This window comes from Acromyrmex echinatior, chromosome 5 (assembly GCF_024713525.1).
Source record: "Acromyrmex echinatior isolate Ae372 chromosome 5, ASM2471352v2, whole genome shotgun sequence".
Lineage (NCBI taxonomy): Eukaryota > Metazoa > Arthropoda > Insecta > Hymenoptera > Formicidae > Acromyrmex > Acromyrmex echinatior.
In genome coordinates this window covers 8,524,543-8,546,347 of record NC_141856.1, presented here as the reverse complement: position 1 = coordinate 8,546,347, position 21,805 = coordinate 8,524,543, and the positions used below count along the sequence as shown (strand labels likewise).

Genomic DNA, 21,805 nt, shown 5'->3' with positions numbered 1-21,805 from the left:
TAATGCATTATGATGTCTATAACACTGTAATTTTACCATAAAAAGTTGCAGGTGTGAATTTACAGTGACATCTATTTCACTCGTTTATAACAATATTTTATATAATATTATACTGTATATCAACAATGAAATTAATCTTTATAAACCCTCCTCTTTCCTATCCCCCAAACTCAATGACCCTTTCAACCACTTCTATTTTTTTCTCCCTTCAAATCGTTCTCATTCTCTGGAGAATACTGTTATTTCCTTTGGCAAAAAATCGACAGAACTACTAATTGCTTCTGTCAATCCAGATAAGAAAGTGGAGTGCTCAAATGGCAGTAGGACTCCGTCAGAAACACAACTCATGTCGGCCAAAAAGTTTGCGCAGCAATAGAGAATATCACCTGTAATTTCCATTAAAGCAATTCCTATTCTCTCTCTCTCTCTCTCTCTCTCTCTCTCTCTCTCTCTCTCTCTCTCTGTTAGTTAATTAAAAATATTAATAATATTTTCTTTTTTTTTATTTATTTGCAGTCAAGCCGAGATTAATCCTGAACGTATACTACAGCATAAATCTGAAAGTTTTTTATATTGATTTATTGACTTGTAAATATGACATAACAGAGATATATGTATACCTAGCATTGTAAAATAATTTCTTTTAATATTTGATATTTCTGTTTATACAATCTAATAGATTTTCATTTTCTATAAAGGAGATTAGGAAAATAATAACCAACTGAATATTTTCCATAAAATGTAGTCAATAAATCTCTATAATTAAAAAGTAAGAATTATTATTATTACTTTAATGCAAAAGTCAAACAGAATACAAAATAAGTTAGAAAAGTTACAACAATTAGATTGTACCCATTAATTATTCAAATAATTAAAATAATTATTATTTATCCGTTTTAATTTGATGTATATAACGAGTAATAATAAAGAATTGTAAAACATATACTTTCCGTTCCGAAAATGTAACAGTAATATATTTAACGTTGAATTTATCAGAAAATGTGATAAACGAATTAATTAATTAACGGAACGGATCATTACATATACAATTCAGTACCAGATTTCAAGAATTAAATTAATATAAAAGTACAGAAACGATGTAAATATATATAAATGTAGCATGTTTTCATAAATCAGAAAATCAAAGAATAATTTTGATTTTATTATTTAGCGCTAAATAATGCCATGTACAACACCGTTCTATGTAATTTCTGACGGCGAATACATAGAATACATAGAGTACAACGACGAACCCTCGTTTCATTTACCATGAAGGCTAACTATTGTCCAAACGAGATCTATCACGATGCTCATTTATACTATGACCTAATTAACGCAGTTCGTGACCGTTATGATGCTGAACAAGCCATATTTTCATTCAACAACACATGCAAGCATCATTGCCAATTATAACAATAAAATTGGAGATTCAAGCACACCACGCTAAAAAAGAGTGTAAGGAGTAGAATATCCAATTTTTTAATTATAGGATTTGAAATTCAAATTCCTTTTTTAAATTATGTCGTAAAGCTTAAAATGCAGACATGACAAAAAAACTATTATTTTAAATATCCAAAAATTTCAAAAGGTCACAATGAAATCTCAAAGAGATAACTCTCGAATTTATCAATTTGAAAAATTTAAATTTATTACTAAAAATTAAAGATTTTTTTATTTTATCTATAATAGAATTTTAAATGACGAAAGATTATAAAAATGAATAAATGAACAGATCCAAAACTTAATATTATAATACTTTCTTATTTTTATAAATGATTAAAATTATCGAATCAATAATAGTTACGGTTACTGCTGATAAAATGTTTTAAAATGAAATTGACTCAATTGACAATATCAGTAAACGTAGCATGTCACTAAACAATTGTAATATCACTAAACAACTGCATTTCTTAATATCAAATATTATAGCATCACGAGAGAGAATCTTTTGGTTCGTACTATTAGCAATATTACTTGTAGCAATCATTATCTAGTGTGCGGCGTAAATATATACAGTTTACATATGTATATATATATACAATATATATGTATATACATGCATATTATGTACGGTGTTTGCATAATATGTTAAGATATACTAAAGTATGGTAAAGTTAGCACACATTCGAAATTAATAAATGATAATAATTCATTCGACTTAATTAACTATTTCGTATGTAACATCGAAAAATTAGTTCAATCGTTCCTTCAATAGCTAAAAAATTGTCTAATTTAATTTAATAATAAAAATATACTTGTAAGATATACTTGCATAATAAAGATATACATGTGTCAAAATAATTCATCGTACATGCATTAGTTATTTAATAAGTACAAATGTTTAAATTCTTCTAGTTTCTATCTGAAAACACGGCAGTGTCTCGGTAATACATATATCAATCTGCGTTTCATTAGAAAATTACTTAATCAAGATATGATATATCACCAAACATCAGAAACTTTTAAATTCGCCATAATCGAAGAGTCAAGAAGCAATCATTATCAGGCAAAAATAAGCTATTTTACGATAATCTGATATTGTATAATAATGAATTAATACAATAATACAATAAATATAAAAATAATTTATGACAATGTCCACATATGCATATTTAATATTGCCTTTCTCATAATTTTTTTATATCAAATTAACAAATAAATAGCAATAACTGTAGCATAGGGAAATATTAGTCAATCGATTTTTTGATTGCGTGTAAATAAAAATTTCACGCGTCTTGTAAGATTTCACGCAGTAACTCATAAGATCATCTCTAATAAGCTGAGATAAAACTAGATTTTTAAAGAGGTATAAACAATAAAAAAATATGTAAAATGTATCGATAATTATACTAAGATTTATATATAAAAAAATGTATATGTATTTACTTAAAATATAAACATATAAAAAATTTCTGTAGTTTATGATTCCTCTTTTTAAGAATAAAAATGTTAATTGTCTATTGCTGTTTAAATTTAAAACAAAACTTTTTAAATGTGTAAAAACTTAAATACATTGCATAATTTAATGTCAAGTATTCTGTGTGGAACTGCCTCTGCACAAAAAGCAAATAAATCGTTTTTATCATCCGACATTGCAGATTTAACCAATGCTCGGTATGTCGCCTGGTGATTTTTTTACGAAAAGAACTGACTGAATTAATTGTCGTTTTGCGTACACACTCGTGAATTCTGGACGTGTAAAACGTGACAATAGTAGCGACTGGCTAATCGCGCATCGTTTTCAGTCCGAGCGCATGTCACGTCAAGTCTCTCTACCTCACTAAGTCCACTGAAACGAATGGACGGCCGATAAGAATGTCACACGCAGTTTCCTCGAGGATCACTTTGAGGATATGCCATAAACTGATATTTGCACATGAATATTTTCGTGCGTTTAGTCCCTTCTTTCAGCCTTTCTCGCAAATTGATCACTGCACTTCACAGACGAAGAAAGTCTCGAAGCTGCAAGGACTGTCATTCCATTTGAGCCCTTTGCCATCTCTGTTCCAGAGTTCTAGGCAATGTTCCTCTTCGCCGTTCTCATATCTGAAAGAAAATGAGAAGACTAAATGAAATTCGCATTATTTTAAGCAATAAAATGCATAAGGAAGTAAGTTAATAATATATAATATAATAACGTATTTGATATATTTGATATCAATTTTAAAAAATCAAAATTGTATCTCCCCTTATATATTTATTTTTAAAATTTTGAAATTTGTAATGTAAAGTATTGTAAGACATAATCATTATAACTTTTAATAATTTTGAAAATATAACTAGCATACATTACAGAAATTGAAATATCTGTTATTATTTATTTATTTTTTTTTTTAAGAAGGTATTATAATTGTGTTTTCAAAGAAGAAGGACACATAAAATAATTTCATATTACATAAAAATATATTATAATTAAATACAAATAAAATACATAAAATTTTCTTATTGAAATCACTGAAGTCACAGAAATTAAGTTTCTTTTGCCATTAAAGAGTCCATGAGAACACCTTTCACCGGAAACAAGTTTTAATATCTCAATAACTGATTTATGCCAATCATATCGCAATGATAGGACGGAATTTCCGCGATCAATAACAGAAGGAATGTAAATTGTTTGCGATCGTAAAGTACCCTTACCGGAAATTATTTGGTTCGCCGACGTTCCAATTCTCGAACGTGATCGGCCTACCATTAGCCATCCAGAAAAAAGTTCCCTCCTCGGCCTGATCGGTGCCAGAAGTCCAAAAATGCTCGTGACCGAGACCGAAATCCTTGATATGCTTCTCAAGTCTATCGTTCTCCTCTTGTGAGGCTATACTCGCCAGATGCATCCCGTGATAACGACAGTATTGCGAAGCTCTGTACCAGTTTGCCTGTAATGCAAAAAAGGAATGATAATATTTTACTCTAACGTTCTTTTTTTTGACAAAACGCTATTAATTGTACAAGATATTTTGCATAAAGTATATGCAAAATAAAAATGATGTTATGATTTATTGTTATTTACTACAAATATCAATGTACATTAAATATTTGTGATGAAATATCTACTATACGCCTAGTGGCTAGTACTATATACAAATAATTTATAAATAATAATTTATAAATCATTTATGATGCTAAATAATGGATTAATCCGCCATAAATGACAATTATGTAAAAAGGAATACTGTGAGAGATAAATTTGATCTAAAGCAATGACCTAAATTGTTATGTATTAAACACCACAATAATTATGATAAAAGAGCAACATTTGAACTGTTGGTAAATTATGTGTAATCAAATTATGGTAGAGATAAGCTGTCATTAACATTCATATTTAATATTCGTGATCGTCATTGATTATAGCAGATTGGTCGGTATTAATAATTAACAGCATACAATTTGTAGGGGCACATTAATATTCACACTAAAGTTACATAATCACCATTCTGGTATCGATTTCGGCAGATTATATTCGAGAACCTGTTTGGAATATTGCTAACATATTACTAACGAAATTATTTATAATGTGTCAATAATATATACTATATTATTGCATTAAAATATAGAAATAAATAGAATGAATTTTTCTCATGGATAATTAAAACTACTAATATTGTATAATTCAATCATTAAATGCAAAGACTTTTGTATGTTAATATATATATTCTTAAGATAAACTAGATTATATTAAAAATTTTGAATGTAAGGGAAAAGATATGCTAATAACAATGCTTTTAATATAAACTTTGCTTTAAATTAAATTTGATAGAAATATTACTGTTAAGAGAGAAAAAAATCAGTCTTCCTCAATGAATTAAAATTTTCAGTAACAAACAAAAGAATATTCCAAACTTTTTTAAATGTTCTGAATTTAAAATTGATCTTCCATCGTTTTTCAAAATAATCACATACATATATGTATATCTTGTGTTTAGTCAAGCTTAGCATAGATATTTTTAATATAATCTGCACATCGCAATATTTTATACGCTTGAAAAAAACCTGATAAATGTTGAACGTACGAATTCGTACTTCGACATTTCAATATTACACAACGTATCGGCTGTGTGACTTCGATTCGGTCATTCGCACTACATTATGTGATTTTTATAACCGTGGTACGTTGCAGAAATACTAACACCTCTGACTTCATTGGCAGTTCTTTACGATCGTTACGAATTCCCTCTCGGTATTTCGCCGCATCGCTGCGACCATTAAAGTGCAAAGGTGGTCTCGGCCATCACACATTGTACATGTGCCATCTCCATATTTACAGCATCCTTAATAATACAACATATTATATAACACAATACAACGCATTCTTCTTTGCAATAATAAATAATCACAAAATCGAACTGTGATAGGAAATCATAGAATGTCTACGAGGTTCTATTTTTGATTCTCAAAATTTCTTATTGGCATAATTAGGATGCATAATACATGTTTACTGAGAGACTGGGTTATCCACTTGGAATTCTTGAGAACGACAACGCAATTATTATGAAACATATATACATAGCAGCTATACTTCTGCAAAATATATATGAGGTGCAACTTTCGGTGCATCTTGTATATTTTGATAATTCGCCAGGTTATTAAGTTAGACAAAATTTCGCAATAATGGTATTATAATAATAAATTCAAACTTATCGGATGTGACATGCAAATATTTTTTTCATTATTATTTTCATTAAAGGATTTTTTAAATATGCATTTCATAAATATTATAGTATATATTAAAGTAAAGAAAATTTATAAAAATCGCACAAATCTAAGCATATATTGCTTTTACATAAGCAGAGTATTTAAGAAAAGTGATTATCGCAACTGAGAGAGAATTTTGCATATTCTACTTGTTTCGTAGAACTTAATGAATCTTTTCGGATCTTAAACGCTACGCTAATTAAAGTTTGTTCAAATTAACATTGCCGGTAATTAACACCGTTGGTAGCTAATGTTTATGTAAATTATTTGTCTTAACTGCAAAATGATCTCCATGTTAATGTAATAGACACTAAACTCAGAGTTATATATGAATACACATAAATTAAATTTTAATTAATTTATTTTAATTAATAATTTCAATTAATGTTTAATGACTAATTAAGAAATTAAAAACTATAAGATAATTCTCAAAAAAAAAATTTTTAATTCTTTTTAAAAATAGTATCCTAATGTTTATAAGAGCCATTTTTTTCATTTTCATTTCACCATCATAATTATAACATACTTTTGGGTCCGCTATAAACTTATTATTATTTATATTTATTTTTACAACGTTATTACTGCAATAATTTTTTTTTTTTAAGCAATTCACTTTATTATTATTATTTGTTGTTCCAATATCTGCGTATGGCATATATGTCGTATACATCTTTCACTTACATATTTAGCTGTTTATAAAATATTTATTCAAGAGCATGATAAATATTGACTTTCACTCCGTCAATGTCAACGCTACCAAATTTCGTCGCTGTTCTCTCGTTGCTCTTTCGCCGATCCGTCTGGTGTGTACGATGAGGCAAGGTGGAACGCGAAGGACGCGAAAAATCGAGTGTAACCTGCTGGGAATGCAAATAAAGCGCAATAAATAGAGCGCCGTCGCGATTGCACGGGAGCGGCCCGACACGACGGAGTTGCATTACCGCTGCATTCCCTTTCCGCTCGAACCTCGCAGCGTATACGCTCTCCTGTGCCACGAAACGTTGGCACGAACTCGTCGTTACTCGTGCACGATGGCTTCGCTTAAGCTCGGTCTATCCTCCCTAAACGAAACAGCAATCGTACGTGACGATCAGTGGCACGCTATTGGCTTTTCGGTTCCGAATACTGTTTCAGGACATACCGCGTAACGAAAGAAAATAAAGATTAAAGAGAAAGTAATTAAAAAATAGAAACATTTCTCTAAATGGGCACACATTTATTTTTTTCTGACAAGATAAATAAGGAAGATTGGGCACTGATGTTAAGCTTGTAAAAGTAATAATTATATGATTATATTAAAAATATATAGATTGCAAAAAAGCAGCGTTTATTGAATGTTCTCGTTTATTAAATAAAGGTGACCTTATATGGTCAATAATAGTGTCAGTATCAACAAACATTGACAATATTATTGATGCGCGGTTAATATTGATGGATTGACGTAGAATACTGACGACGATCTGAATTTTGATTTTCGAGTATTGGTATCGCTTTACTAGGATTCATGTCAGAGTATGTCACAATAGATAACGTACATAAAACTAAAATAAAATATATTGTCAATAATACCATGTAAAGTTATAGAAATACTAAAAATATTGATGCATACTGTCAGTATTACTAATTCAATATTATAGTGTTATTGACCGTGTAGGGTCACCTTAAGAATCACTATTATATTAGGTGTTGGAATTAATTCGTAGCGTTTTTTAATGAAAGAATGTTATTTATTTCACATGAGCATTAAAAAATACATTAATGAAAGTACTTCCCATCACTTGTAAAACGCTACGAATTAATTCCAACACCTAATATATTTAAAAAAAAGTAGTAGAACCACTCTAATTCTTTATTATAAAAATAGAAGACATTATTAAATGTAAAATATTTTATCATTTAAAATCGTTTAGAATTCAAAAATTAGTGGAGATATTAACATATAGAATCACAAATAAATATAGAATCCCTTTAATGGATCAATTAATGACCCATTTATAATTCAGTAGGATCGATACACTTTAGTCCATCAAAGACATGCATGAAGGATACTTATCTCGCCACAAGTCAAACAGACGGATTAATTGGAGCAGCAAGAGAACAAGTGGTATGTTTGCAATCTAGAACTTGACTTTCACCCCCAACCGTCTCCTTTCCTAACTTAAATAAGTTCTTCACTGAAGAGAGAGGCAAACATTCTCTGTCATCAGGAGAACCACAAAATTTAGTCGAAAAGTCGGTCATTGCCCGGCAATGAGCAAAGTTGTTTTGCAAGGTCTCGATTAATGGAGCACCGTTCATTATTTGCTTGCGAAACAAAGAGGACTCGTCTTTGATGATCCGATTAAAGGAAGGATCAAAAGAGAAGGAGCGAATTTCCACTTCTTTCCTCTTCACGCTTTTGTTGCGAAAAGCCCGATTAAACGAACGCCTTTACGTCACTACCATCCATCTCTAGCGAGGTCGCTCCGGCCGGATCCGCAGCAGCGATGGAATTACGAAATCCATGTTAATAGCACGTGAGTCAATAAAAGCGCCTAGACTATCCGGGAAGCCGTAATAAGGGCGTCTCTAATCGATACGATTGTGTTCGCGTGCGGACACGCGTTTACACACGTCAGAACCAGGAATGGCGCTCTCGAAAGACCCGCATTAGATCAGCACTACCTGCAAAATTCTCGAGATAGAAAATACGCATTCAACTTCAAATTGTCATAAATTTCATAAAAGAATCTATTTCATAAAAGAATATTATTTTTGACGAATTTATCGTAGAAAATAGTTCTCTCTCTCTTGTATTTGATATTTATATAAATAATTAATTAAAATGGATACATACAATATGTTATTTCTTTCTCTCTTGTGTTAGTATCATTTAACATTTGTAATTAAAACAAACAAGAACTTTGCGTTAAATATCAGATGAAATTTTAATAAGAAAACGTCGCTATTATTTAAACATATCGATATATATATAGATATAATTAGAAAATTTTGATTTTTTGCTCATATAATTTACATTATTTATAATAATAAATTTAATATTTACAATTTGAAATCACTTTTGCTTGGAACTCTTTCAATTTTCCTTTACGTGCCAAATGTTTCGTTTCTTTTCTATGTGTTTCACTTCTTTCATCACGCGAGATTCTCTGCTGCAACCAATACAGGGTCACTGTTATCCGAAAAGACCCTTATTACTATCCTGGTTCCCGGCATTCGATGCACCGTAAAACCGTCCGTGACAGCAAAGCCGGAAAGTTACGAGCTCGGAAATAATTTGATAAAGTCCAAGACCCGAGTCGGGTCGACGGTTCGGTCAGATAAATCAGCGTAACTGGCAGGAACGATACCTTGAAGAAGATCCCCAGGTAGTATCTCTTCTCGCCCAGCTTCAGTAAAGGCATCGTCCATCTTGAAGCCGCCAAGCTGCTACTATGTTCGTCCACGCAGTTTGGACAGTCGTCTGCAAAGAAAATGGAAAGGCTATTAATATCGATATTTAAGTCGAATAGATGATAAAAGAAATAAAGTACACAAATTTTCTCTTGCAATTTTAATAAAGAAAGCAATTGAAATAAAGATTTAAAGGAAAATTTGTAAAAAAGTATATATGTACATCTTCTTATCAAATAAACAATGGTTTCATTTAACGACGAATGACTTAAGAAAGCTATTCGCAAATTCGAAATTAGTTAAAAAAATATCAAAATGTAACAGTAATTTAACTTTAGTAATAATCAATTAATAATACCTTCACATATATATAATCCTTTATAAATTTTTAAGCTTTCAAAATTTTTCAAAATAATACATTACATTTTTCAGTAATAACATTTAATAATCTAGATAACATTTGTGTTGTATAAGATGTTTAAAAGACGTCTTTAGATATTTTATGCAATGTGTATGTTATTTGGAAAATTAAATGACATATTTTGTCTTAATATTTACATAACTTCTAGCATTAATTTATGAATTAAAATCATTACAATGCATGATTTTGATTCATAATGCAGCTTCCTGAAAAAAAGCTGATGCGCTATGAATTGCTGAGTTCTTATTGCATAATAATTAATTGCGTAAAAATTAATTATTAATAATCTTGATTTATTATTACAGTAGTCTTCTTTAAAAAATTTCTCTAAATATACTTTATCTTTCTCACAAATATTCACTACCAACAAAGTATATTGACGAGATATCTTTCTCTTTGAAAGAAACATTTATTATCTTATGTTATGTCAACTGCTATGACTTCTCAAAAGAAACTATACAAAGAAATTATACAAAAAAGTATTATATAAAGAAATTTAACAAATCAAATAAATCAATAATGCAAATCGAATATATTACCAAAGATGAATAGTACTAATAATAAAATTATATAGTTAATAGTAAAATCATATAATTTTTAATTTTATTTATTAATATTATTAATATTATTTAATTAAATTATTAAATTTTTAAAATATATTAAAAATAGCAAGAGAACGTAATTATTTTTCATTTACATTTAAAAAGCATTTTAAAAACATAAATTTTAATTATGAAATTTTGAAACTCTATACATATATATATAATATATATATAATATATATATATATATATATATATATATATATATTATATATATACATTTACAAAAATGTATTTTATAAAAATAAAAGCGTTTCTGTGTGTGTGCGTGTATGTGCGAGTAATATATAAATTTCCGTAGTATTTTCATAATCTGTTACAGAGTTAAATATTCACAATAAATTTATTTTAAAAATCATATTAAGCATTCTACCACAATGTAAATCGAATTAATTCGCGTCAATCTAACTTACGTCTAATTAGAGAGGAACAGATGGTAAAGTAAAATTTCATAACGGCTTTTCCTTCGACTGCCGTTAACATCTTTTTAATCAACAATGCATTCGATTTCTCCTACTATTCGACTATATTAGGAGAATGCAGCAATTGAAGACTTCAGCAATTGAGGACTTCAGCACTTGCAATTATGTAACACGGAAGAGATTACACATATACGTATACGCACGTATTGTGTGGTTGTCTCGTTTACGTCTTTACGCACATCAAATGTTAAAGTTAAATATTATTTTTAAGCTATTGGATAGAAGTATAAAAACGAAAATCTACTGGAACAAAGTATGATTTATTTATCTTCAGTGGTATGATGATTATGTTGCCATGCGAGAATAATTGCACTATCTTTTCTGGGAAAGTATAAATCACGTAAATGTCGTGGATATGAATAATGACAATAAGATTGTTGCAATATCGTAACGTTAAAAAAAATTTAATGCTATCTATATAAATAAATATTTAATTCTTATCACTTAATTAGCAAAATAATGTGCATATAAATTATAATCAGAAGTATTTTGAAATAATATTTAAAATATATAAAGTTCGGCAATTTTTAAAGACTTAAATATTTTTACATAAATATCGTTGTAAATATATAATATATGTATACGCTGTGTAACAGTGTGTAACAGTACATAACGCTGCATTTTTTCTAATTTGCTATTGCAATATTGGCAGATGCCATGAATAAATGTATAAAAAATATAAAAGAATAATTCATGGAAACAAGAGATAAGCTGTCTACTTCGATAAAGTTACAGTTGAATAAATTATGTGAAATAACAAAATCCCACAGTTGCAGTATTGAATTTCAAGCATTCCTGTACTTAACCTTGATCAAACAAATGCGAATTATGAAGATACAAACCATGCTTTGTGTCGCCCACATGACGCTTTCACCGGCTCACGCACTTCTCGGTCTGATGCGATCTCATTCGAAAGTTGTCTTGCAAGTTGCCAAGAGATGGGTCGATATAAAATGCAAAATGGCATTTTTGCAACGACAGCGGGCGATGATCAAAAATGATTAATAATGTTCGCGCAGCGAACGTAGCTGCCACGTCGGAGAATAATGCGCGCGGCGCGACACGGCGATATCGCGTTTTACGAGAATCACGGAAGTCTGTCGCCGGAGGTTGTGTGCGACGCATAAGTGTGCGTCTACTTTATCGCGTTCTATGCAGTAAGGCTGAATTACAATGGTTACACCAACGATTGCGTAAACTGCGAATTTCGCTGTACGTCTCGTCGACGAGATGTGGCGCGACGTGAAATTTTGGTAACGATTCAGTCTGTTCTGCTTACGGCACGACGACAGAATTTCTCTGACGAGGCTCATTCGTTATAACGAGCGTGTCATGCGTGCATGCGTGCCTACGTCGACGCTCCGTTAATTGTCGCGACAAATAAAGCGCATAAGTAGCCGGGAATAGCTTTTTTCGCACTTTCGCGCGTGCGAGTCACTTTTTCTCATTCACTCTTTTAACTCGCTGCATTAATCTCACTGTTGTTAACAAAAATTCGTTGCTATTCTTCCCATTGCACTTCATGCGTTATACATAAAACGTGAGATTATTGTAGCATTACCGCTACGTTATAAGGCAAAATAGATTAGCAGTTACGTTTTTTATCATTTATGTTATCGACAAGTTGATAAAATGAAAAAAAACTAACAGCTTTTTTTTTATGTAATAGATGGTTGTAAAATATTGTAAGACTGGAAAACAGAGATTACTTATAAGTAAGCTATATTGATTAATAATATAATAAAATACGTAACAACTACATGCATTGTTAATAATGCAACAAATCGTCTCTCTCTCTCTCTCTCTCTCTCTCTCTTCCCTTCCCTCTCTCTCTATGACTGAGAAAATTTTATAGTATACTAATTTTTTTTGTAATACGTATCTAAGACATAAATCTTGAGATTTGAATTCTCTTTTCTGGCACCTCATAAAATTTTTTAATTCCCTATATTTCCTGGAATGTTTTATTCTCACTAAAATTTTATATTCTGAATACAAAATGATCTCTTAAATTCTTGTCGTTAAGTCTTTTAATGTAAAAAATATTATCATAAAAGTAAATCTATGAAAAACAACCATAAAACAGCACTTGAGTTAGCTTGACTTGTCACGTAAATTGAGCAAGGTAATACGGCAAAATTGCGTCGTGCTAAAGTTCGCGACCTTTGTAAAACTAAAGAAGATAGCAAGCAGAGTAGATGACTTCTTGGTTTCATTGGCGGGCTAATTAGGCCGGCGTACTGCATATTTTAATAATCGCCTCGTTAATCTCCGCGCCGCGGCGTCAGAAAACATTTCATCGCGTTAATATTCAGCGGACTTCTTAATAGACACCTCCGACTTTTGCTTCCTGTTCCACTTTTTGGTTCCACAACATCGCTTCTCGTCACACAGATTACAAGATGGAAAAAGGATAAATTGCTTCCATTAAAGGAGCCATTAACGGATCTTGAGCTACCGCAACTTTTATTATTCAAGTTTTGGTATGATTATAGCTTAAATTCTCCGATATCATTGATCAGATGATGGTATTTATATTTATTATTCTTAGTTATATGTATATATATTATGCAGAATTATTGTAATAACAGAAAAAATTGTTGATTTTAATTGTCGTAAATAACATTAAAAACTAATCGTTAAAAAGCAGTAAAAACTATTTTTAATTTTTCAACTGTTACAAAATTCTCGGCAAAAACATTATAATATTAATTTATAAAATTCGTATAAATTTAAATAATATTAAAAGAAAGTATTATATGCATCGCAAAATATAATAATGGGTAATCCACTGTAACACAACAATATATATATATAAGAACTGTTTTTTTAATAATGTGAGAGAAAGCATAATTGTGGCGTAATTAAGTGTGCCCTGCGGTACTATAAAAAATTCGCAAAATTCGGATTTAGGTGACACTGTCCACGCCATTGTTTATTCTACAATGTGCGCATTCTGCTAAATCCGTTGCTCGAATTTACAAATCCACCAGCGGCCATTACTGAACTTAATATATATCACAATGTACAAACTGTTATACTTGTGAAAGAATAAAATATTGTAAATTCCGACAAATAAACTTTAAAATAGTGGATTTATTTATTGTAAAAGTAAAACAAATTAATCTTTTTAAATGTCAAGTTTTTATATTTTGTTAAATAATTGACAGAAAACATAAATTTTTAATACTTATTATGAGCAATCAATAATTAGTACAAATCTCAATATTTCACGCAATAAAATTGTTAAAGAGTTAGTCAACCCTATAAATGCATTATCAGCATTTTCAATAAATTATTAATCATTTATATTGTAAATTAGTCAAATAATTAATATAAAGAATAATATTGAAGAATATTGAACGTTTAAGCGCAATACAATGATTCAATAGCGCATAGATCAATCAATTAAAATTTGTTGAAAATGTAACATCCGATTATGATTATTTTGAGCTCACTATCAAGAAAATAAATGGTCCTTCGACTTTTAAAATGTCAGATTTTACCGATGGGCAAAGCCCGCACTCGTGTAGAAGAAATGACATCGTAAAATTGAATTTTACGAGTGCGATCTTATTCGCGTACAATCTCGAAAATCGCGTGAATTAAGACGACGCTATCTGCAAATTTAATTATCGTCCACAAGCTCGCAAAATCGTTCGATAGTCCATTGAATTATAATCAAGGGACAAATTCTAAAAAGGTACGATAATAAAATTGCTGACAGAAACGATGACAGAATTTCGCTGATGCACAGAAAGAACGATTTTGCTGAAGTAAAAATTTAGGTAGCTACAAATCTAAAAATAATTTTGTTAGACCATCAAAATAATTATATAGAAAACTCAAGCAAAAGACATTCTAATTTGAGTATTCTACATAATTATCTTAATAGTCCAACAAATTATTTTCAGATTTGTGCCTAGCTAAATTTTTAAATACTTCAGCAAAATCGTTCTTTCTGTGTAGATAAACTGTACGTAGATATACAAACATGAATGTTATTTTTGTATTTCTATATTAGCAATAACTTAAAACATAAAACATTATATAAGACTTGATGCTCATCTTTAAGAAAATATGATAATATGATCTTGATTAGTTTTCACGTTGTTAATTCTGTAGATCAAGGAAAGAATATCAGAAAACCGCTTTTCAATAAATGCGATTGCGCTTAATTAATTGCATCCAATCGATCCGAGTTATGCGCAGTTTTTAACTAATGATTAATGTGCTCTGAAGCAACAATACGCATGTACTAAAACGATTGGAGTTCTTTCGAACATCGCTCAACGGTTATTTTATTATGCTCAGTCATTTCAAATCATATTAAAGTGACTAATGAATGAGTACTTTAATTAAGGAAACGATATCTTAAGTACATTCTAAATGAATATCAAGCATAAATCAATTTCTCCTCAGAAAATGAAATTAATTATTTATCGGAGTATATGAGTTTAATTACGTTTAATTACGTTTTATCTTCTGTCTATTCGACATTGAGTATCATGTCTTGAAAATAGACATTTTAAGCGTCTTCAGATCTTGAAACGCTTAAAGAGACGAGCATCATTCACAGTTCTAAGTATGAATAAAAGCCATTATAAAGCTTTGAATACATATACATAATCATTGAGTACATACACATCTTAAGTGTTTATATAATTATAAAGCAAAACTATTCTTGCAATTTTTTATTCAACAACGTATATTCGAGTATTAAAAATTAAAATATTGAGATCAATAAAAAGTCAAAAAAAATGAAACAGGTAATAAACAGTTTATTAACATAAAAAATTATTTTATGTTAAAATAATTTTTTCCTGTAAGTCTAGAATTGCTAAATGTATGTCTCTAAAAAAGAGCTAATAAGAAATGGCTATTGCAATAAAAAAAAGATGATTGTCTTCAATAAAATGATCCCGCCGAACGGATCAAACATTAAGAATAACGGTGTCTTTGATCGAACTGTCACTTTTAATCGGACGTTAAGAGGACGCTTAATAGTCAGCCAATCAGATGACCGACTAAACTTCATGAGAGCGACCGACCTTCGTTCAGCGTATCCTTGACACGCTTTCGAAAAGGCAGCCGTCGCCGCCAACGCGAATCACGTTTGGCGTTTGTATTCGCCGAGGAAGATTTTGTCGAGGATGACAGACATGCCGCATGTGGGCAAAATCACGGGGGCCACGTTACGTAAATGTCCGTTATGGCGCAATGCATACTGATGGGGTGATCAAAGCGAGCAGTCACGGCCCACCGACATGCAACTGCACCCTAGAGCTGTCAATGCACAGCGGCAATACATAGTGACGCACGAGCTAAATGGCAACATATAGTGTCCAGAAAGACTATGACAGTGCGTATGATGACAATCTTCTCTACTCTTTCCACGCAAAATATTAAACGAACAATGCACACACATATGATTCGACAATTATTAATTACATCTTTTATATTTTTATCATGTCGTGATTAAATTTTAGAAAACATCTTTTACTATCAATCATGGATAGAATAAAAAGAAGAAAAGATATTCACAATATATTTTAGTGAGAAATTCTTTGATAAAATTCGAGTTTGTTCCTTCATAGGAAAAACGGACGCTTTATCCTAAACAGGGATAGTGTTACGCAAAGTATCGGCTTCGATAGTAGAAATATCTTTGAGACTATCGAAGTGGGTTGTCCTTTCAGTGCACTCGCGTGACTCCCAGTTCTATTATGGATCGCATACTGGTATTGCACACCGTCGAAATGGTCGTGTAGGTAGATCCAATACGATACGATCCTCCAGAATTGGTGGCCACGTTGGGAGTGACGGAGAGGACAGAAAGAAAAAGCGATGGTTTGGGTATCGTTTTCGGCAAATGGAAGAGGCAGGTTCCCACATTCGGCGATGGAAAACGGCTGCCATCGGCTGAAATTGACTCGCGAATCGTGATGTGGAAAAGCGGATGCGGTCTCGACGCGCGTCGTGATCTCGTCAAGCGTACAATTGGTATGGACAAACGTTTCGGATTTAAAAGAATCTACGTTTTTCTCTCTATATCTTACAAGTGTAATTCCCTCCGGCAAATCCTTCGAAGGAGACGGACATGTCCCTCTGGCACAACGTGAATAAATTTGAATAAATTCTGAATTTATTCGTGTTTTGAAATTTGCAATTTGTTTTAAAATTTCATGATATTCTCTCGTGTCTTTCTATTATTGTTTTTATTTTTTGCGAACGATTTCTTATTTAATTGTAATTTAATAAAAGATTAGTTAATTAAACATATTTATATCAGTATTATATAATAATTAAAAGCATTACAGTATTTAATGTAAACATAATTAATAAAAAATATAATATTAACATTAAACGTATAAAATTATATAATTTAATATTTATAATAAATATATTTCTTAATTATACATTTTTCTCATTTTTATTATGTTATATTTCATTATATTATGTTATAAAAAATGATATAAATTTTATAAATTTTGTTTACTATTAATATTAATATCTAGTAATTTAAAAATATAAGAAATCATTAATAAGAGTTAGAATTAAGTAAACTATTTTCCCTTATAATTAGAGAATAAAATATACAATAATTTTTTATTGAATATATATTATTCATATATAACAATACAACACTTTAATATCTTCTATAATTTTCTAATATTGGATGAGAGAGAGAGAGAGAGAGAGAAAGAGAGAGAAAGAGAGAGGGAGGGAGGGAGAGAGAGAGGGAGAGAGAGAGAGATTAACAGAATTCTTGTTAAAACTCATTATCAGTTAACAAAATTTAAATAAATGGTCAAATCAATTGTTCATCTCAATTTTTGTCTAAATTAGAACATAATGTACAATATTAATAAAAAAATCACAGAAATACATAATGTACAATATTAATAAAAAAATCATAGAAATAAAAAATTAATTTAATAATCTGACTGCAAAGTTTCCAATGAAGATATATAAATACAATGAAAGAACGAAACATTTTCATAAATCGTAATAGCTTCTGCTAATATAATAATTAGATTTAAGAAATATGTTTTCACGTAATTTAAAATCAATATATATATAATACTTAATTTAACTTTGTAACATAATCGTTTATTAGTAATAACAATAATATGATTTAAAATCATATGTTTAATATTTGAAGAGTTCTTTTAACTATTCAAGTAAACCATTTCTGTACAACAAATAATTTAATAGTTTTCGACCTTTAGATAGATTCAAAAAATTGCATTAAGACTAAAAGAATAGCATGCAAAAGATATTTTAAATTTAAAGTCAAAATTATATTATAAAACTTTTTAGAATATTTTTAACTCAAAAATTTTCATTAGTAATGATCATAAATCAGATCTTAGAACTCAACGCATCAAGTGTCATAAAATCATAAGAAATAGAAGAAGAAAAAGTATCATCAGTGTGTAATGACGACTTAAAAACGCCACCATTGGAAAGGTACTCTCCAAGTACTTCACCCCAAATAGCGAGCTCCGTTATTACTGCTCCCGCCCATCGCCATATTTCCTTACAAGCCTTCTCTCTCAAGAGAACGGGCATCCTGGCGCTCGCGCGCCCGGAAAATGGAGTTTACGTAATTTCATCAACGACCGAGGTGAGAGGGAAGTCGGGTGAATGCGGGGTAGAAGAAAATGCGGCGGGGAGAGAAATGCACATTGTCCCGGGAGGCGGTCGCTGGCGGTGTAGTCAGAGAAAGAGAGAAAGAGAGAAAGAGGCAACTTCGGTTCCTTTTATTACTTCGCTCGATGGAGAATCATCGCGTCAACGGAGAAATGAAGCCAATCAGCTTCATCGAAACTTTCTCTCCGGTATGTTTGCGTGGAAGTGGCACTTACGTGTTCTTTCGTCCGTCGCGCGCGGCGGAAAAGCTGACCTTTCGCGGACGCCACGCCAGGCTAATTAAACTCCATCGGAGAAAAAGCACGCGCGCGGTGGAAAAGCTCGACCCAGCTTCGTCGTCACCATCGAGCTTTGTCGACGAATTCTTTTTGTACAGGGCGCGATAATAAATGATGCGAGAAGAGAAGCCGCACGTCCGGCGTAACCTCGGTGACGTGAGTGGTGCAATGAGAAATTGCATCGCCAACTTGGCATCGTTCGGTTACACCTCCAGTTAACGATCTCAATGACTCTCGAGCGTCGAGCGAGAATAACATGAATCTCCGGTGTTGCAAAAAAAGATAAAGGATCATATTACGTATTTCGAAGGTAGATGATGACAAAATATTTGAACTTTTCTTCAAAGTTCTTTTTATAATTGTGTTTAATTTGCACCATACAAAATTTCGTAAGTGTCTTGTGCTAATAACTTTTAAATTAAAGCTAATAACCATTATGTCATAAATAGCGATAAGCATTTTATAAAGAAGAAAATAGCCGGTACTTAACATAGAAAGAATAATCGAGAATATTATGTCTAAAATAAACCTCCAATATTTGTTCTATAAATTAACATTTATATATATATATATATATATATATATATATATAATAGAACAATAAATATAATGAATAATATAAATACAATGAATAATAAATTTCTGCAACCTATTTTCAAGTTTATTTTTCTTTTTTCTTCGTGCAGGTTATTTCTGAAAATTTATTTTTTGAAAATATATTTTTCAACTGTTCTTTAGCATAGCTACAAAGTTAAAAAATGTGAATAGGGTATTGTTACCTTCCATATCATACACCATGTTAAAACATTACATTCTACATTTCTTTGTGGATATGTTTTTCAGCACAAGTATAGTTAGTTTAAAGTTTTGTATATATATTCAATCCATCAGAAATTCATTCTTGCAAACCGAGTTATTTCCGACTAGTTCTCGATAACGATTGCAACGCAGTTACTTCATCTTCCATCTTTCTCCCGGTTATGTCACAAATTCGATATCATTTTACGGTCGTCGCCCACGTCCCACGGGACTTTAATGTTTCATTTTGCTCAAGGCTGCCTTTATGTGCGGCTATTCAGACGTTTCGTCTTTATAGATTTTAAATAAGAATTATAAATAAAATGAATAATTATTTATAAAATTAAAATTATCTACACGGAAAGAATGTTCTGGTTTTACGAAAGTATCTAAAAATTAGCTATAAATATAGATATGAAAATAATTCTGATCATAAAAATAATTATGTATCTTCAAACTGATTGTTAAAATGTTAAAATTTTTTTTAGCACTTTATTATATTTAAGATTCTTACTCAGTTATTTTAATGCTCAACAAAATTATTTTCAAATCTGTATCTAGCTAAATTTTTAAATACACTAGCAAAATCATTCTTTCCGTATACAAACATATTATTACGCAAATAAGCGATGACTTTGAAAAAAATAATAGTTTATTTAACTACATGTTATTTAAATTTGTTTGCATAAAGTAAATTTTCTTTACAACTTTATCCATTTTCAAGACTTAGTAATATATATTTTATAAAATATCGTTAGAATATCAAGATATTTAATTAGATACCTAATTTTTTGGAAATAATTTATTTCTTTTATTCATTTTGTTAAATTTGATTGAAAACATTTTCTTTTTCTAAACGAAGAGCCACAATGTGACAACCCTATTCTTGCTGCAATACAGCAATATTTTGTCATGTACTTTTTTCAGACGTACATCTATGTGTATTTATGTTAGAATAACGCGATCGCGAGATGTGTTCGAAATAGCATCTGAACGTGATGAGAACACGTGGATAGCCACGTGAAATCGATGCAGAATGTCAAGCAGATCGATAAGAGGCGCGGTGAAACGTGAGTAGACGTTCTTCACTGCATTCTCTTTCCATTTGAACTTTTTTCTCGCGCAATTCTACGCGATATAACCTTTCCTTTTTATTGCTCATCTTAAGTAAAAAGGTCACAATAACAATTTCATAAGTACTCAATAATAAAAAAAAACTATCTTATTAATATATGACCATATAACATAAGCCATGTTCATTAAAATACAATAAATTATTTCTTGCTATTCGTGTCATAAGAATTATCAGATAATAAATAATAATAGTTAATTAATTTATCTAAAAGCAGAATTTATTTAAATTATTATCTATATTATTGCGTGGTTAGTTTAAATTAAATAATAAATATGTTAATTTAAATTACATTGTATATGTAAAAATATATCTGCCACTTGGGTAAAATAGAGTTTATAATTAAACCATTGCATTTGCGCAATTTTTTCCAAGCTTTTAAATTTATTAAATAATACATAGTTTCTGTTCCAATAAAATATGTAAGTATTTACTAAATACACAAGTTGAAATATTTCTTTCAACATTTCTTTTCAAATTAATAGTACGAATATAATAATGAATAATGATTACGAGATGCATATAGTAGCATCAACAAAATGCAGCACATTCTGGCGCACATAAAATAACACATGACTAGGATGACGCTCGCACAACGCCATTAAGAGCATATTTCGGCTGTTGTAAGCGGTCGGAAGCAGATTATGTTATCCTATTGTCAGATGTATAATCATATTTCACGTGGCAAAGCGCACACTGTTGACGGCGTAATTAAACTGTGATAAATTCAACGTACGCCATTAGATAATGAGTGCGCCAGCTGGACGTAACGTGGGGCCGTTTAGGCACGTTCGTTTCGTAATTAATCCAGTAAACGCAATAACGCGTTCCGCGGTGAATTTTCCCATAATGGA

The 21,805-nt window shown here is 30.5% G+C and overlaps 1 protein-coding gene across 2 annotated transcripts in view; it reads right to left on the bottom strand.

Moving 5' to 3' along the window:
- Positions 1-769: 769 nt before the first annotated feature.
- Positions 770-21,805, bottom strand: part of LOC105143244 (salivary C-type lectin 2) — a 103,594-nt gene continuing 82,558 nt past the window's right edge. For both annotated transcript variants that reach the window (XM_087406440.1, XM_087406439.1), the window contains 3 exons: positions 9,540-9,652; positions 4,138-4,373; positions 770-3,546 (listed from right to left, as the gene is read on the bottom strand). In XM_087406440.1, the coding sequence (XP_087262566.1) occupies positions 3,429-3,546; positions 4,138-4,373; positions 9,540-9,652 (467 nt within the window). In that variant the 3' untranslated portion in view covers positions 770-3,428. The remainder of the gene's footprint in view (positions 3,547-4,137; positions 4,374-9,539; positions 9,653-21,805) is intronic.